Source organism: Drosophila eugracilis, unplaced genomic scaffold (assembly GCF_018153835.1).
Source record: "Drosophila eugracilis isolate 14026-0451.02 unplaced genomic scaffold, ASM1815383v1 contig_2154, whole genome shotgun sequence".
Classification (NCBI taxonomy): domain Eukaryota; kingdom Metazoa; phylum Arthropoda; class Insecta; order Diptera; family Drosophilidae; genus Drosophila; species Drosophila eugracilis.
Genome location: NW_024573038.1, coordinates 11,637,915 through 11,651,923, shown reverse-complemented (window position 1 = coordinate 11,651,923; position 14,009 = coordinate 11,637,915). Strand labels below are relative to the sequence as shown.

The window sequence follows — 14,009 nt, the reverse complement described above, 5'->3', positions numbered from 1 at the left end:
CGTTTCTAAAAAAATTGATAAGAAATAATCACAATTACAACTTGATTCAGAGTAGATAAGAAAAGGCCTTAATAAAACACAAAGTACAGTGAATATTCATAAAGTAAACATGATTCATAAATGAACTTCTTTCATATTTTGTTTAGTCAACTGAACCAAATCAATTAAAACACAAAAATAGCTAATGAAGTAAACTTTCCTTTTTTTGTCAGCTGAATTTTTTAAAAAAGATTTCCATAACTTTTGAAAAATTTTCTGCCTTGCACATGCCCCGGCAATCAAAAACAGCATAAAAGAAAATTATCATTAGCTAGCTCTTCAGCAAAATTGAATTCCACAAAGATTTGCATACAATGGGCGGTGAAAGGAGGAGGGGGGTTATTTTCAAGAGGATGAGTAAGTAAGGAGGGGGAGAGCTCATTAAATGCAAATTTTACTCGGCTGCTGTGTGCAGTTTTCATGCAACAAAGTGAGACAAGCAAAAAACAGAAGAAAAAAAAAGGTTGTAAAATACACAATGATTGAGCGAAATTGGATCAGGAATGCGCCGAGTACTATAAACAATTTGAATGATTTTCTAGAAATATTTATGAAAAGATGGCAAAGGTGGGATGAAGGGACCTTTGAGGTAGATCTTGGTTTTTCCTAAATGAAAAATGGAAATTCTTTACAATTAACAGATTAAGCTCTATGACTTCTTTTTGATCCCAGCCAGTAAACATTGCTGAATTTTTTACACTTTTTGAAGTGAACTTCCTTTTGTTGACTAAATCAAGTGATCACTGTATATTGCTTTTTCTACAATAATGTGGAATTTTTATTACAAATCAAACTTTGAGAAATCGCATAACTCATTTTTATAAAATATTTTTAAATATTTAAATTTTAACACTCAAAAAAACAAATGATGTAATCATAAAGTGACTGATTTTCCTAAGATCTCCCAATGATCTTTGCTGCCAAAAACTTAAGCACAAACATTTTTCAATTTCTTTTCAAAAATTAATAGTTAGTTTGGGCAATTATTTAAAATGGTGTGTTATATATGTTTATTACAACCTCAGACGAGGGAGGCAAACAAAATTCGATTAAAGCACGCGAAACGCGAAAAGCAAACTGAATGAACCAGAAATTCAGGGGCAAAATAAACTGAGGCACTCGCAGAAAGAGAGCGGGAGAGAGCAATGAGAGACTGGGCGAGCATACGAAATGGGGAGACGCAATCTTTATAAATAGGAAAAATAAAATAATCAACAAAACCAGAGCAATGGCAAAGGGGCTGAAGAGAACTGAGATCCCCCCGAAAGAAAAACTTTTTCGCCATATGTCCCGAGGGTGATTCTCTCATCGATTCTTTCTATCTCTTTCCTTTATTTTTTTTTTTTGGACATATGGGTTTTGACTCAGGGACAGCGCATAATTATGTGGAATTTTTATATGGTCACCCCAACCCTAACCCCCAGGCCGCTCCCAAAAAAATCCCTCCCTTTTATCCTATCTTTTACTCATTACAAAACAAAAGCGCAAGTGAATAAGCGTGGACACGAACCGAAAAGCAAAAGTAACGGGACGCATGCGGGATTGGATGGGAGTAGTATTTTCCCATATCATCCCAACTCATTCCCTCTCTCTCTCGTACACCCCCTGTTTTTGTTGATGTCATCAGAGGTTCTTTTCCGTTTCTTTTATGTATTGTTGTTGTTGCTATTGTTGTTGTTGCTATTGTTGTTGTTGCTAACTTAGGCCTTTTGCTTATTGGTTTTAATGTTAGTTTCCAGTTCCGGTTAGTTGCTGTCTTCTTCTTTAGCTGCCTCGGGCACTGTGCCGTTAGCTTTATATGCCTACTAATTGACGAACCATCGCTAATGAAAGAATATTTTCTTACCCAACTTAACGGTTCGGAAAATGTTGAGCAGAAGAACATTAAAGCTATGAGATATGATATATGGATATATTTTGAATAAAGGGGGAAACTAAAGGTATATTTTAATTGCCTTTTGTGGTAGTTAATGAAAAGAATAGAAAAAGAAAGTAATTGTTGGAAATTTATATTTAAACTTCACTTTTAATTTGTAATGGAATTGTTTTATAAATATGGCATCTGTAATTTAGTTTAGTATTTAAAATATTTTGAAGATCCTTATACATTTTGGTATATATAAAATACTATCCTACATTTGGTATATTTTGTCTTTAATTTATACTTCATGTTTTCAGACTTTTCCCTTTTAACTCATTGTTTCCCCTTTTATATAGCATGGATTATTAAATCATTATCATTAAACAAAAGCACAAAAACTAAGTATTATTTACACGTTTAATTAGCTCATTTAAAGTACAATAAAAGGCTTGTCAATTTTAAGCACACTTTGTTTTTGCCCATTTTTATTATCTTTTTTCATTTATTTTATCATCAATAACCGTCAGGGCTTTATCAATTTATAATGCCCCATATCGCACAGTTTCTTTGAACTGTTTTTTAATCTATTTTCTTTTTTATTTCATTCATTTTATATCATTAATTTCATCATTTATCAATTTTATGCCACACTTGATTTCCGCTGTATTGTTGTTGTTTTTATTTTTCAATAAAACACTTGACAGACTTATTCAACCGCACTTTTCAATTTAAGATCAATCAACCAACATATTTGCCCAGAGGGTATGAAAATTGGAAATGCGAGTCGCAAAATGGGGGGCTTTATTTTGATTAAGGTCTTTTCACAATAGACCATATAATTAACATGTTTTGGTTTTTCTTTTTTCATTATTAAATAAGCGTTTAATGAGCCAAAGGCACCTGACACACAGCTGATAAACGATTTCGATCGATAAAAAGGTAACACAACGAAAAAAAAGCTGACAAACTGAAAAACACACGCGAAATTAGGTAATTTTGTGTTGAATTTTCTTGAATTTTAAACCTTTTTCTTTATTTTGGCTAATTTGCTTCAGGAGAGCAGCAGCAGCAGCTGCGTTTTCCTTTGCATTTTCCTTGGCAGTTGCATTGCCCAACAACAAAACACCCGCGCGAGAGAGCGCGAGAGAGGAAGAGAGGCCGACCGTCAAACAGCGCCGCTCCGCGTTTCTTTTAGTGTTGTGAACGCGGCAAGAGTTAAATGCAATCTGAGAGAGGAAAGCACTGAAAAGTCAACGCCAAGTCGCGGCCTCAGCTCTGCCGGCGTCGGCGTCAACGTCAGCGGCGACCGCGACTTGTTTTGGGTGCCCAAAAAAAGAAAAGAAAAAGAAAAAAACAAAAATAAACTAAAGCCCCAAAGCAAAAGCAAAGCAAACGCAATAATAATGCGACTTAGCAGTGTTGGAAATTCGTATTGCATGCACTTGGAAAATGGAAAATTTCATTGTTTTATATATTTTTGGAAAATGTTAGGGAAAATCATATTTTTTTAAGGTTTTTTAAGGTTTGTTAAGCCAATAAGTAAACTATTAATCTCGTTTCTGGCTTTCATTTTAGAAAAATAAGGTTAAAAAATCTTAAAAAATTATATTTATTAAATTAGTAAGAAAAATATTAAGAAAAATGATGGAAAATCAGATTTTTTTTACAAAAACTATGTAGACAAAGTTTTCTTTTTTATATTTAGAATAATATTTAAAATATTTCTAATAAAACCAAATTCCATCTTCTTTGCTAAAACAAAATGACGAACGTGACAAAGAAATATCTAAGATAGAAACGCTATGGCTCTATCGGATTATCATACAATATCACTTTTTGATATAACTTATAAGATAATTGATTTTTTTTTTAAGTGTCTGGAACTTAATAGACATTTGCAAAGTGCATTTGAGTAAAGTGGATAGAAAGGTCTGAGGGGAAAGGTAATGGGAGACAGGGAAAGAATCGAGTGGAACGAATCAAAAGCGACATATGCGAGAGCATCTCTTGAACTAAATTGAGTCAATTAAAAGTAATGGAAAAGAAAATCTAAAGGGTGAGTCAGGGTGCTCAAGATGATTCAAAGTATTTCTGCCAAAGCAAACCAGCTGATGTAATTCAACAAAATTATATATAAATTTCACATTTTTCTGGAAGTTTTCATTAAAAAACTATTTTCAATTTGCGCCCCTTATATTTTGCCAGTTTTAAACAATTAACTTGATCTTCGTGTTATGTTTTTCCAGTGTATTGAAAGTGTAAAAATGCATAAGCTCCTCTTTTAAAGGGCTCCACAGTCTTCAATAATGATCTTCTTGCTTGGCTTTCCATCCTGTGACCCATAGGACTCCACCTTCTGAACGATATCCATACCCTGAATCACCTTGCCGAAGACTACGTGCTTGTTATCCAACCAGGTGGTCTTCCCAGTACAAATAAAGAACTGCGATCCATTGGTATTGGCCCCAGCATTGGCCATCGAAAGAACTCCCGGCCCAGTGTGCTTCAATTCAAAATTCTCATCGGGAAACTTATTGCCATAGATGGAGCGTCCTCCAGTTCCATTCTGATTGGTGAAATCCCCGCCCTGGCACATGAAATTCGGAATGACACGATGGAACGGGGATCCCTTATAGCCGTAGCCCTTCTCTCCAGTGCAAAGGGCACGGAAATTCTCCGCCGTCTTGGGCACCACATCCGAACGTAGTTCCATCACAATTCGTCCGATTTTCTCATTGCCAGCGGCTATGTCGAAATAAACACGCGGCAAAGTCATCTTTGCAGATGCCGAAAATTTACGTAGAAAAGCCATTTCTATTAGGATTTATAAACTAACTTTGTCTTGTCCGAAAACAAAGACAATAAATAAATATATTTACCGGATAAGTTTTTGAAGAAAGGATGATGAGAAAAATAAAACAAAATTCCACGAGAACCTTACAGACGAACAGTTAGAACTGAACTGAGGTAGTTGGTAAGCTAGCTAGGAATCTTGACTGAAAGATGGTTGAAACTTAAGTCAAGGCCTACTTTACTTTATAAAGCCTTCTACAGCCTATTTTTAAGGAATAGAAACCAGCCTGCTGCATGAATACAAGTTCCTTATAGAACAATCCCTCTTAACCAACTTCTACTTCTAGTTTAAACACCTTTAATAACCTTATACTCTACAACCCCCGATCCCATACACCCACTTCTACCTTTCACACTTCATAACAATGCAATCTTTATTTACTTTTCTAATTTGTTTAACCGACTCTTTAATCAACGCAAGACCCGCAGATCGAGAAACATTTAAAGCCAGCACTATTTACATTTCATTTGCAGTTGTATACCAACTTTATATAGCCCCAACCGATGAGTGTGTGTTTGTTTAATTAGGCAAAAATATGGTCAATATTTATGTGGCAAGGCAAACAGAAGTTTTGCTGTGAGAATTATTTAAGTTTCAACGAAGTTGCTATTGCAATTTGAATTCATTCTTTTGTTTGTTTTTAATACGAACGCAGCATAGCACTCCTTAAAACCGCTTGAATTTGTTTGGCTTATTTTGTGTATACATTATAGCCGGGCCTTTAGTTAGTTGCCAAGGCAACCGATTGCTTGCTGGGTAGATATACAGCCAAAGAAGGGTGGTGTACGATAAGAATGGCTAGTAACCAAGGAAGTTGCAAAACAAAGTTGGTTAAAGTAAGTCAAAAACCTCCTAAAGTCTTCCCCAATGATAATCTTTATATTTTCAACCCATTTTCTTCTTCCAAAACCGCAGTGAAAAATCAACCCGAACTACTTTAATAAATCTTTAGCTTATCCCATCACAAAATGCCAAAAGTTCAAGATGATTTTGCGCGAAAGAAGTACGTGAAAGAAGGCAATTTGCACGTAGGCCGAAATTGTTAACTCAAGTCTCCACTGTCTCATTATTTATAATAAATTGTTGTGCGGCCAAATAGCGAAGACCAGATAAGATACAGACCATAGTTGGCCAAGACAAGTGCAGCCTCAACTGAACTCGAACTCGAAACCGATTTCGATTCGATACGTTTTGACTAGTTAACCATTAATGTAACGCCCCGTTTGCCTTGGACAACCTTGTGCAAAAAATAAAAAAAAAACGAACGAAAAGCCAAAATGACGTAATGGAAAGCGTAGGATTTCTGCTCCCACTGCCACGCCTTCAGAAACAGTGGCGCCTCTTTTTCCAAGCTTGAGTGTGTGTATGTGTGGGAACATAAATTCCCATTATGGCCAATTCTTCGGGAGATTTTTCAGCTTAGATAAAAGGCAGACAACAAGAAACACTTTTGTGGGTTCGTTTTAACACTTACCAAGTGGAATTGGTAAGATAAGAGTGCTCGAGGTAGTTTAGTTTTTAACCATTGTTTTGCTTACCTGGAAGTAAAGGTAAATAAAGAACGAATTATTATTAGATTTGGAATAGCAAAAGTTGAGATAATGGCTATGGAAATGAGGTGAATGTAAAGTCAACGTTAGAATTGTTTTAATGTCAAGTCAGGGGATGTGAAACCTGTAAAAAAGTGCATAACCAGAAAGAAATCCAAACTAAAACTTTGAAGTTTTATTTTCTATCTAAAAATCAATGTTTATAAATAATATTTTTTCCTTCAAAAATAGCACAAAAAAGCGCTTAGAAATATTTTGAAAATTCCGAGCAATCACCGATCGATCCATCAACTGAAAATAACCGGCAAAGAAAAACCGTTTCTACACCCACTATCCATAAAATGGGTTTTGTCTAGCAGTTCGTGCCATTCCATTCGCCACCTGCTAGGGTCGTCTTATCGATTAAACAATTTTGCTGGCACCTTTGGACGCCCACCTTTAAGACCCGACCAAAAGTCGAGGCCCGGCACAACATAAAAAGCATAAAGCCGAGCCGAATGCGATATGGAAGGAAAATACACAAAAATATATATAGATATATATATATATGAGTATATAAACGAAAATCAATTTTTAACCCAAATGTGACGTTGACCCAGAAAAGCATCGAAAATCCTAAAGACAAAGACAAAGACAAAGCGACCCACACATAAACGTTGCAATTATCATAATTAATGCAAATGCGCCTTAAAGTAGACCGAAGTAAAAACGGAATTAAATACTCGAAGGCATTTACGAAAACGTTTAACCCAAATGTGTTCGAAATTGTTGTGATAGGATAGATGTGGTAAGTCCATAAGGGGGAGGGTTAATTGGTCAGAAATGAAGAAGAGATTTTGGTTGACTTAGTCATAGTTTAATTTGAGTTTTAAGAGTCCAATTTTGTTGGTTTTAAATGGTCAAAAAATAAGAGGAATAATGCAAGCATCTAAATCTTTTAGTTTATTCAATTTAATTGGAAATTTTTACCAAGAAAATGTAAAGGAAATCAAAAAAAAATTCAATAAAACCAAATGGTAAAGCCTCTTCCTGCAAAATTTGCTTTTATTAGTTCCTGCCTGCTGACTTCAACTTCATTTGTATTCCATTTTTCTTATATTTATGCATTCTATTAGGCAGACAGACACCTGGTGGCAGGCTTTTGTTTATGCGAGGCCTTGTAGGTGGCTGTTTCCAGTCAACGCCTTCATCAATATAGCCAAGACATACCAAATATATATATATATCAAGACTGAGGAGATATTCAATTGGCGGGATTACCAAATCCTAAACATTTTGCTTGGGCAACTTCAAGTGATGTCGTCACCGCAGATACTCCCCTTGTGCATGTTTTAACCCAAAAAAGCAGAGAAAAAAAACCCAAAAACAGATTTCTTCCCCACATCTCTGGCAAACACACTGACAATTGAACAAATTGCAATTGTGGCATTGTCTTGGGCCTGCCTACAGTTATAATTGCATAAGTGCGACGATGCAAAACAGCTGGAAAAAGAGTCTTAATGTTGATTTTAATCAACCTCCGACAGCGCTGGGAAAACTGGGAACAACCATGTCAAGATCTCCCTCATCCTGATACCTTATGCAATATGTTCGGTTAAATCGAAGGCAATTCTTGTCTTCCGCATTGGATATAGCCGCAGAAGAGTGACCTCGGCTTAATTAAGCCAACGGACCATTGCAAACAAGTAGTGGGTTGGGAGGGGGGTTGGTGGAAATTAAGGCCAGCAGAAGTGAAAGAAGAATTAAATAGAAAATCGTATTTGGTGCAGTGAAAATCTTTTTGGATACGCTTAACACTTTTCTGGGCATGGGGCCAAGGTGAGATGTGGAAAGTTTCATGGGGTTCTTCACTAGGCTAGTTTTTAGGAAGGGGTTAAGATCTAGGCTACTGGAGAGACCTACATATATGGATAATAAGCTGAAAATTCTGATTTTCTACTAAAATAATTTGTAATCAACTTTTCTGCAAGAAAAGTTGAAAAATTCTATTAAAAACGTTTGAAAATATTTATAAAGATTATATAACTTTCGAAAAATAGAACACTTGCCAGCAATATCATTCTTTTCCTTAATAAACCTTCTGTTTTTCCCCAACTCATTTCGTATTCAGCGCCAAGTTTCACACAACAATCAAGCCAAATGCGAGGCACTTCTTTGACTTGTAATGATCTTTTGGCCCAACTCCACCTGTTCCACACCTGGCCAAGCACCCCCCTATCCCTTTGCTCTCCTCCCTCACACAACCCTCATGCCACTTCCGTTTCCCGTTGGCCTGTTGCATAAAAGAACAATCGCACAGCGTCGTTTAAAAATTGATTCGTACGTGAGATTTTTCGCAAAAATCATTTTCACTTCTGTTTGTGTTTTTTCTTTGTTTTTTCCTGTCTGCTTTTCCAACCTTTCCTTTTATTGTCATTGCCGGCGACTTTTACCAAGTTCATACTCCTTTTATATGTTTATTTTAAGCAATTATGCAGAAAGCAATTTTTACACCTGTCGCCATCACCATTACATGCGTCTGCCCGTATCAGTTGATTTTTGTTTTCTTTGCTTTCTTTCAGGAAATCTTAGCGTTGGCAGAGAGCAGGAAAGAAAGTTTTTGGTTTTAGTTTAGGAAAGGGGTTAAGGAAAATAGATTGGGAATATTTTGATCTTGATTTTAAGTTTTAAAATGAAATATTTTTAAGCGTATAAAGAAAAAAGTTTCAAACAAAAAGAGAATTTGTGTTGATTTTTAAAGTCCTTTCTAAACTGTAAAATGGCTTCAAAATTATACAACCCTATTAGAGTAAATAAGGAACCGTCTTCATAAAGAAAGATCATTCGGAATAGTGAATTTCGGTGAACAAAAGCCGTCTATTAATTCAAAATGCCCACCGCAACCGCAATCAATTTTGGGCTCTTCCTCATGTGAATATTTTACAGATGTTTCCCACAAGGAAAAGCGCAAGGAAAGTGCCCCCGAAGGCCTCAATGAATGAATTTTCCGACCTCTTTGGCACTCAATCAAAAAAGCTCTTACTTGGCCAATGGGAAATCCAATTGGCAGTAATGCAAGGGAGGCTGAGTGAATTTCAATGACCTTGAGGCGCCAATGCACTCCCCCATTGGCCATGGCCAAATACAGAGAGCCTGCTGAAATGCTTTTGCTTGTTTTTTTTTTTCCTTGCTTTATATAATCATCATTGGCGGTGGAGCACAATCGGATTGGATCCGCAGAGATCGCGATAGACAACGGCAACCCACACATACACAAAACCAAAAACCAAAGCACTGAATTTCACCTGCCAAGTAGCCACGAACTCCCAGTAAAAAAAATACCAGCGAAGGTGACTGCCACAGCGATTGAGGGAAAGAAAACACGTTTGTTTCCATTGCGGCCGAAGATCCAAAGTGAAAAGTCACAAATTCACTTTTCCAGGGAATGTGTTTTTTTTTATTTTTATTCCCAACCGAACATAGAAATGTATTTTTGGAATTTCAGCTCAATGAAAATGCATTTCAAGCTCACATGAAAGTTGGCAAATCAATTTTGCAATTCCGAATTCGGTTCAAGTGCAGATTATGCCTCTTCATCGGCAATTTCAATGCTGAAATCTCAGACTTTGACAATTTGTCAGCAAATTCATGATTTGATTTCAGAGATTTATTAAGTTTTTTATGTCATCAATAAACTTTGAAATTGATTTTCGCAAGAGAAATGTGTAATAAGCCGAGGGAACGAATTTGAATTGATGTCCTAACGATATCCCATTATCTAAGCAAAGTAAACTGTAAGTTGCATTATTTTCAAATGTTAAGGGTTCCGTAGTTGTAGGTATTTCAATTTAATAGTTTTATTTAATTATTGTTACTTAATTTAATGGGTGTACTTACCCTATAATCGTAGTCATGACGATTCTCCAAGCTAATGTCGCTGTACATGTCTTCGGTTGTATCACAGTTGGAGCTACGGCCCGATGAGTTAAAGCTCGATGATCTATAGAGTTGGCTAAAATAAATAAAGTAAATAATTTCATTTAATTAAAATGAGTAATGGGTATTATTACAAAGAAAACATCTCTAAGCTAGTTATTTTTTTAGACAACAAAATAAGAAGATCCCATAATGTAATATTAATATAAATTAACATCAATATAACAACGATATATTTAACAAATTGTTAAAAATTTGCGTCTATTTTTTATTTTTTTTATTTGTGCAACTTTAGTAGAGACATAACCCAGTTCTACATTGTGTTAAGACAAAGGGAACATTGTTCGGAGTGATATTTTAGCTCCACCTATGTTACACTGCCAATGGTTTGAACTTTCACTAGCTTTGGCTTTTGTTATATTGGCTTAGCACAGACACCAACCAAATGTTTACAGCGAACTTATACAACGTAAAGCGAATTTAAGCAGCAAAAAGCAAATTCAAATAAGGCAAAGCGAATACGGCAAATAAAGTATTTAAAGTGAATCCAAAAAGTATGCTACACTATTTAATATCGAAAATATAAGAAAATTTTTCATTTCCAACTTAACTTTTTTTGCTTTAAAATATACAAAATTTATGATATTTTAAAACAATGATCTAAATATGGTTTTTAAACTATAGTTTCCATTCTCAAATAGTCATAAATTGTATTTTTAAATATATAAATCTTCACCATTATATAAAAAAAAATTATTAACTTACCTGGCTAAGGCATTTGAGCTTATCTGTCTGCGACCGGAACTGAAAAACACAAAATAAAACATAGATTAGTAACCCAAATATAATGCAAACGCCTTTTCACACTTAACCAGCCCCAAACCAGCAAACCACTAAGTATGGATAAATGCTAATTTAACCCTTAGTCCAAATACCAACCACAACCTATAGAAGCCCTTCAAAATGGGCGAAATTCTAGCAATTCGAAATGCAAATAAATTGGCTGGCATTGAATGGCCAACAAGGAAAATAAAAGGGGAATTACCAGCAAAGGCAACTTGTAAAACAACTTGACGCAGGCAGCCAAAAACAAAAACAAAAAACACGAAGAAACCAAACACGTGAAAATGAAAGAAATGAGCAACAAAAAAAAACAACAAATGCGCCACCCACGCGAGCAGGTAAAAAAAAATATAAGGAAAATGAAAATGAGAAAAGCCGAAATGCAGCCAAGAAATTGTAGCAGCAAAAAAAAAGAAACGTCAAAGACAAAATAATTGCGAAAGATGTAGACAGATAAGAGGAGACTCAAATAGAGACAAAGACGTAGACGACTAAATTTCGAGTAAAAGTGAAAAAGCGGAGGGAAAAAACTGTGTGTTTGTGTAAAGTGCATATCGGGAAAATGGGTCAAAGGTGGGAGACATTTTGCAACTACCAAATGCTGAAAGCCAAATGAAGGAGAAAGGAAATGAGAGATGCAAACAAACTGCCGGAAAAGTGTCTTTATTTATATATATTTTAAGGGGAAATCTGTCTTTAAAAATATAGAAAATTTGATAGTTTTTAGTTTTTATATTAAACATATGTTTGTTTTTTAATATAAAAATATGTTTGGCATGGAAAAATTTAGATGAAAACTTGACTAACATAGAGAACATTCTTACTTTTGTTTATATTAAAAAGTAAAATATTTTTAAGATTTATATTTCAAAACAAAAACAAAAACTAAATTTGTCAGTGTTTTGTTTTCCTTATTGGCCTAAAGCATTTTGCGGTTTCTAGCCGAGGTGATCTCACATGGCAAATGCATGGAAAATGTTTTGCTTTTAGTGGGGGCCATAAAACGCGTAGATACGAAAACCGCGAATAGTTTCCGTTTTGGAAAATTGAAAACCGAGAAATGAAGTACAAATTTGCAAAGCCAGAAAAGTTTGCAAAACAAAACGTTAGCTATTCCGTTTTTTCTTTTTTTTTTTTGTTGCCTGTTTTTGTCTCTGTTCGGCCCCAGTTGAACTCATTAGCCCAGTTTTGAGCGTAGTTGAGCCAAAAACATAAAACATTCATGTGAAAAAATCTATCTCATCTGGGTTTATGGCACTCTCCATGAGCGAACGAACGCAACTTCATTTTATGTTTTAATTTACTTTTATGCAAAAAACAGCGAGCAAATTGAAGTTGCGTGCTTGTAAAAAATGTGAAAAAATAAATAAATAAAAGTAAAATCTAAAAACAAGCCAGCAAATTATTGCAAATTGACCAAAGCCAAAAAGTGTTGAGGGGACCTGCTGCAAAATGTTGCGCAATTTTTGCAGCCAAAAGGCAGGCGGTAGCAGAAAATGCAAAAAAAAGAAGTCAAATTATTTGCGGTTAGTTTGGGTAGTTTGGATAGCTGCTTTTTATGAGTCAGTGGTCCGTCCGGCGGCTGGCATTTTATTGATGCAAAGTGAAGTTGACATTAAATGGCAGCCAAAAAAGTTGCAACTTTAAATTTGTCTGGCTGCGAAAAGCCTGTTTTTGGAGTACTGAAAAGTTGTATTTTACTAGAGGCAGCTGTCTACATGTGACTTTAATAAATCATAGAAGACTAAAGCTTGTTGATTTTTGTTTTTGAAAAGATTATTAAAAAGATAAGATTTTATAATTACTTTGAGTTTGAATTTAGTGCAAGGCAATCAGCATCTAAATTAAGCAAAAAAACCAATTCACATGGTAAAATTAGCTTTATTATTTTTATTATTAAAGCTCTATTAAAATTTCAAATTTAAGCTCAAGCAAACTAGCTTATTTAACAATTTATTTTAGGTAACTTTTTTGTTTGCCCACATTAAACCTAAATATAAAAGTACATAAAACAAAAACAGTAAAAGAAAATAACGAATCAGAAAAAACAACAGTTAATTGTAGACAAAAAACGATCAAGGTAATGACATGTAATCGCTATAGCAACCAAAAAGTTAAAAAAAAAAAACTGTTTAAATATGATTAAGGTCGTTGGCAGCATTTCGAGGAGTGGTGGAAAAGGGTAGGGGTTTTTGAGGGGCGTGCAGTCTGAATTACCGAATCAGTTTTCAGCATTTGGGTAACCTTGAATTTCAGATAGGGAGTGCTTGAAAATTTCAATGAAATTCGAGAATTTGACCGGAAATTATAATGCGGTTTTTCTTTTTTTATCAAAGAGTTTTTACTTGAACTTCACTTTTTTGTGGAGCTTTTTAACATTCTATCTACCATCTTTTAAAGGTAATAAATCAGAAATATTCAAAGTTAAATTAAACAAAAATCCAGTCAAAGGCATAGAAGGCAACAAAACACCTGTTGAATAACAATGTCTACCTTTTTACCATCCATTGCAAGCTGATTTCCCTACCCGCCCATCCTCTACCACCCCTCGTTTATTCTATTCCCTCGCGCAATGCGTTCCGCTTCGTTAACCTCTGCGAGGGGTCACCTGAAAAAGGTTGGGAACAGAGGCAGAGGCACGCCAAACAGAGTGGAAGCTTTCAAAGGTATTTTCAATCGTTATTTAGAATGAATTGCAATCATAACCGAATATACTCGTACATATATATTTTTATGTAATTTTTCATAGGTATTTGTGCTGGCCTATGCGGATTGTATAATCGGAAATTATTGGGAACAAGGCAAGCGTATAGAAATGGTTCGTTTCTTAGCTAGAAGTTTTTCTTCTTCTTCTGATTTTTAAAGGAAAATCGGAGTTTAGGTGTTGAAATACTAAAGGGTGTTAGCTAGGGTCTTAGCTAGTGTTAGTCCCCCAGTGTTAGGCCTC

At 35.1% G+C, this 14,009-nt stretch overlaps 2 protein-coding genes across 11 annotated transcripts in view; both read right to left on the bottom strand.

Annotated features, from left to right (window-relative positions):
• The window catches only part of LOC108105978 (rab11 family-interacting protein 4B), a 45,311-nt gene that overhangs the window by 11,251 nt on the left and 20,051 nt on the right, over window positions 1-14,009 (bottom strand). For 6 of the 9 annotated variants that reach the window (XM_017212799.2, XM_017212800.2, XM_017212801.2 and 3 more), the window contains 2 exons: window positions 10,985-11,023; window positions 10,181-10,295 (listed from right to left, as the gene is read on the bottom strand). In XM_017212799.2, the coding sequence (XP_017068288.1) occupies window positions 10,181-10,295; window positions 10,985-11,023 (154 nt within the window). Of the gene's footprint in view, window positions 1-1,059; window positions 1,146-2,924; window positions 3,135-10,180; window positions 10,296-10,984; window positions 11,024-14,009 lie in introns of those variants that run through there. The other 3 variants (XM_017212795.2, XM_017212798.2, XM_017212796.2) reach the window with 2 other exon arrangements.
• On the bottom strand, window positions 4,075-4,912 carry LOC108105981 (peptidyl-prolyl cis-trans isomerase). 2 transcript variants are annotated; one of them, XM_017212810.1, is made up of 2 exons: window positions 4,780-4,912; window positions 4,075-4,676 (listed from the first exon to the last, which is right to left on the bottom strand). In XM_017212810.1, the coding sequence occupies exon 2, from the start codon at window positions 4,674-4,676 to the stop codon at window positions 4,182-4,184; it is 495 nt and encodes a 164-aa protein (XP_017068299.1). In that variant the 5' UTR covers window positions 4,780-4,912; the 3' UTR covers window positions 4,075-4,181. The 2 variants fall into 2 exon arrangements, with proteins under 2 accessions (XP_017068299.1, XP_017068298.1); XM_017212809.1 differs by having other exon boundaries at window positions 4,075-4,714; window positions 4,780-4,866.

Coding starts and splice junctions, on each gene's coding strand:
- LOC108105981 (XM_017212809.1), bottom strand. CDS start 4,712: ATGGCTTTTCTACGTAAATTTTCGGCATCTGCAAAGATGACTTTGCCG.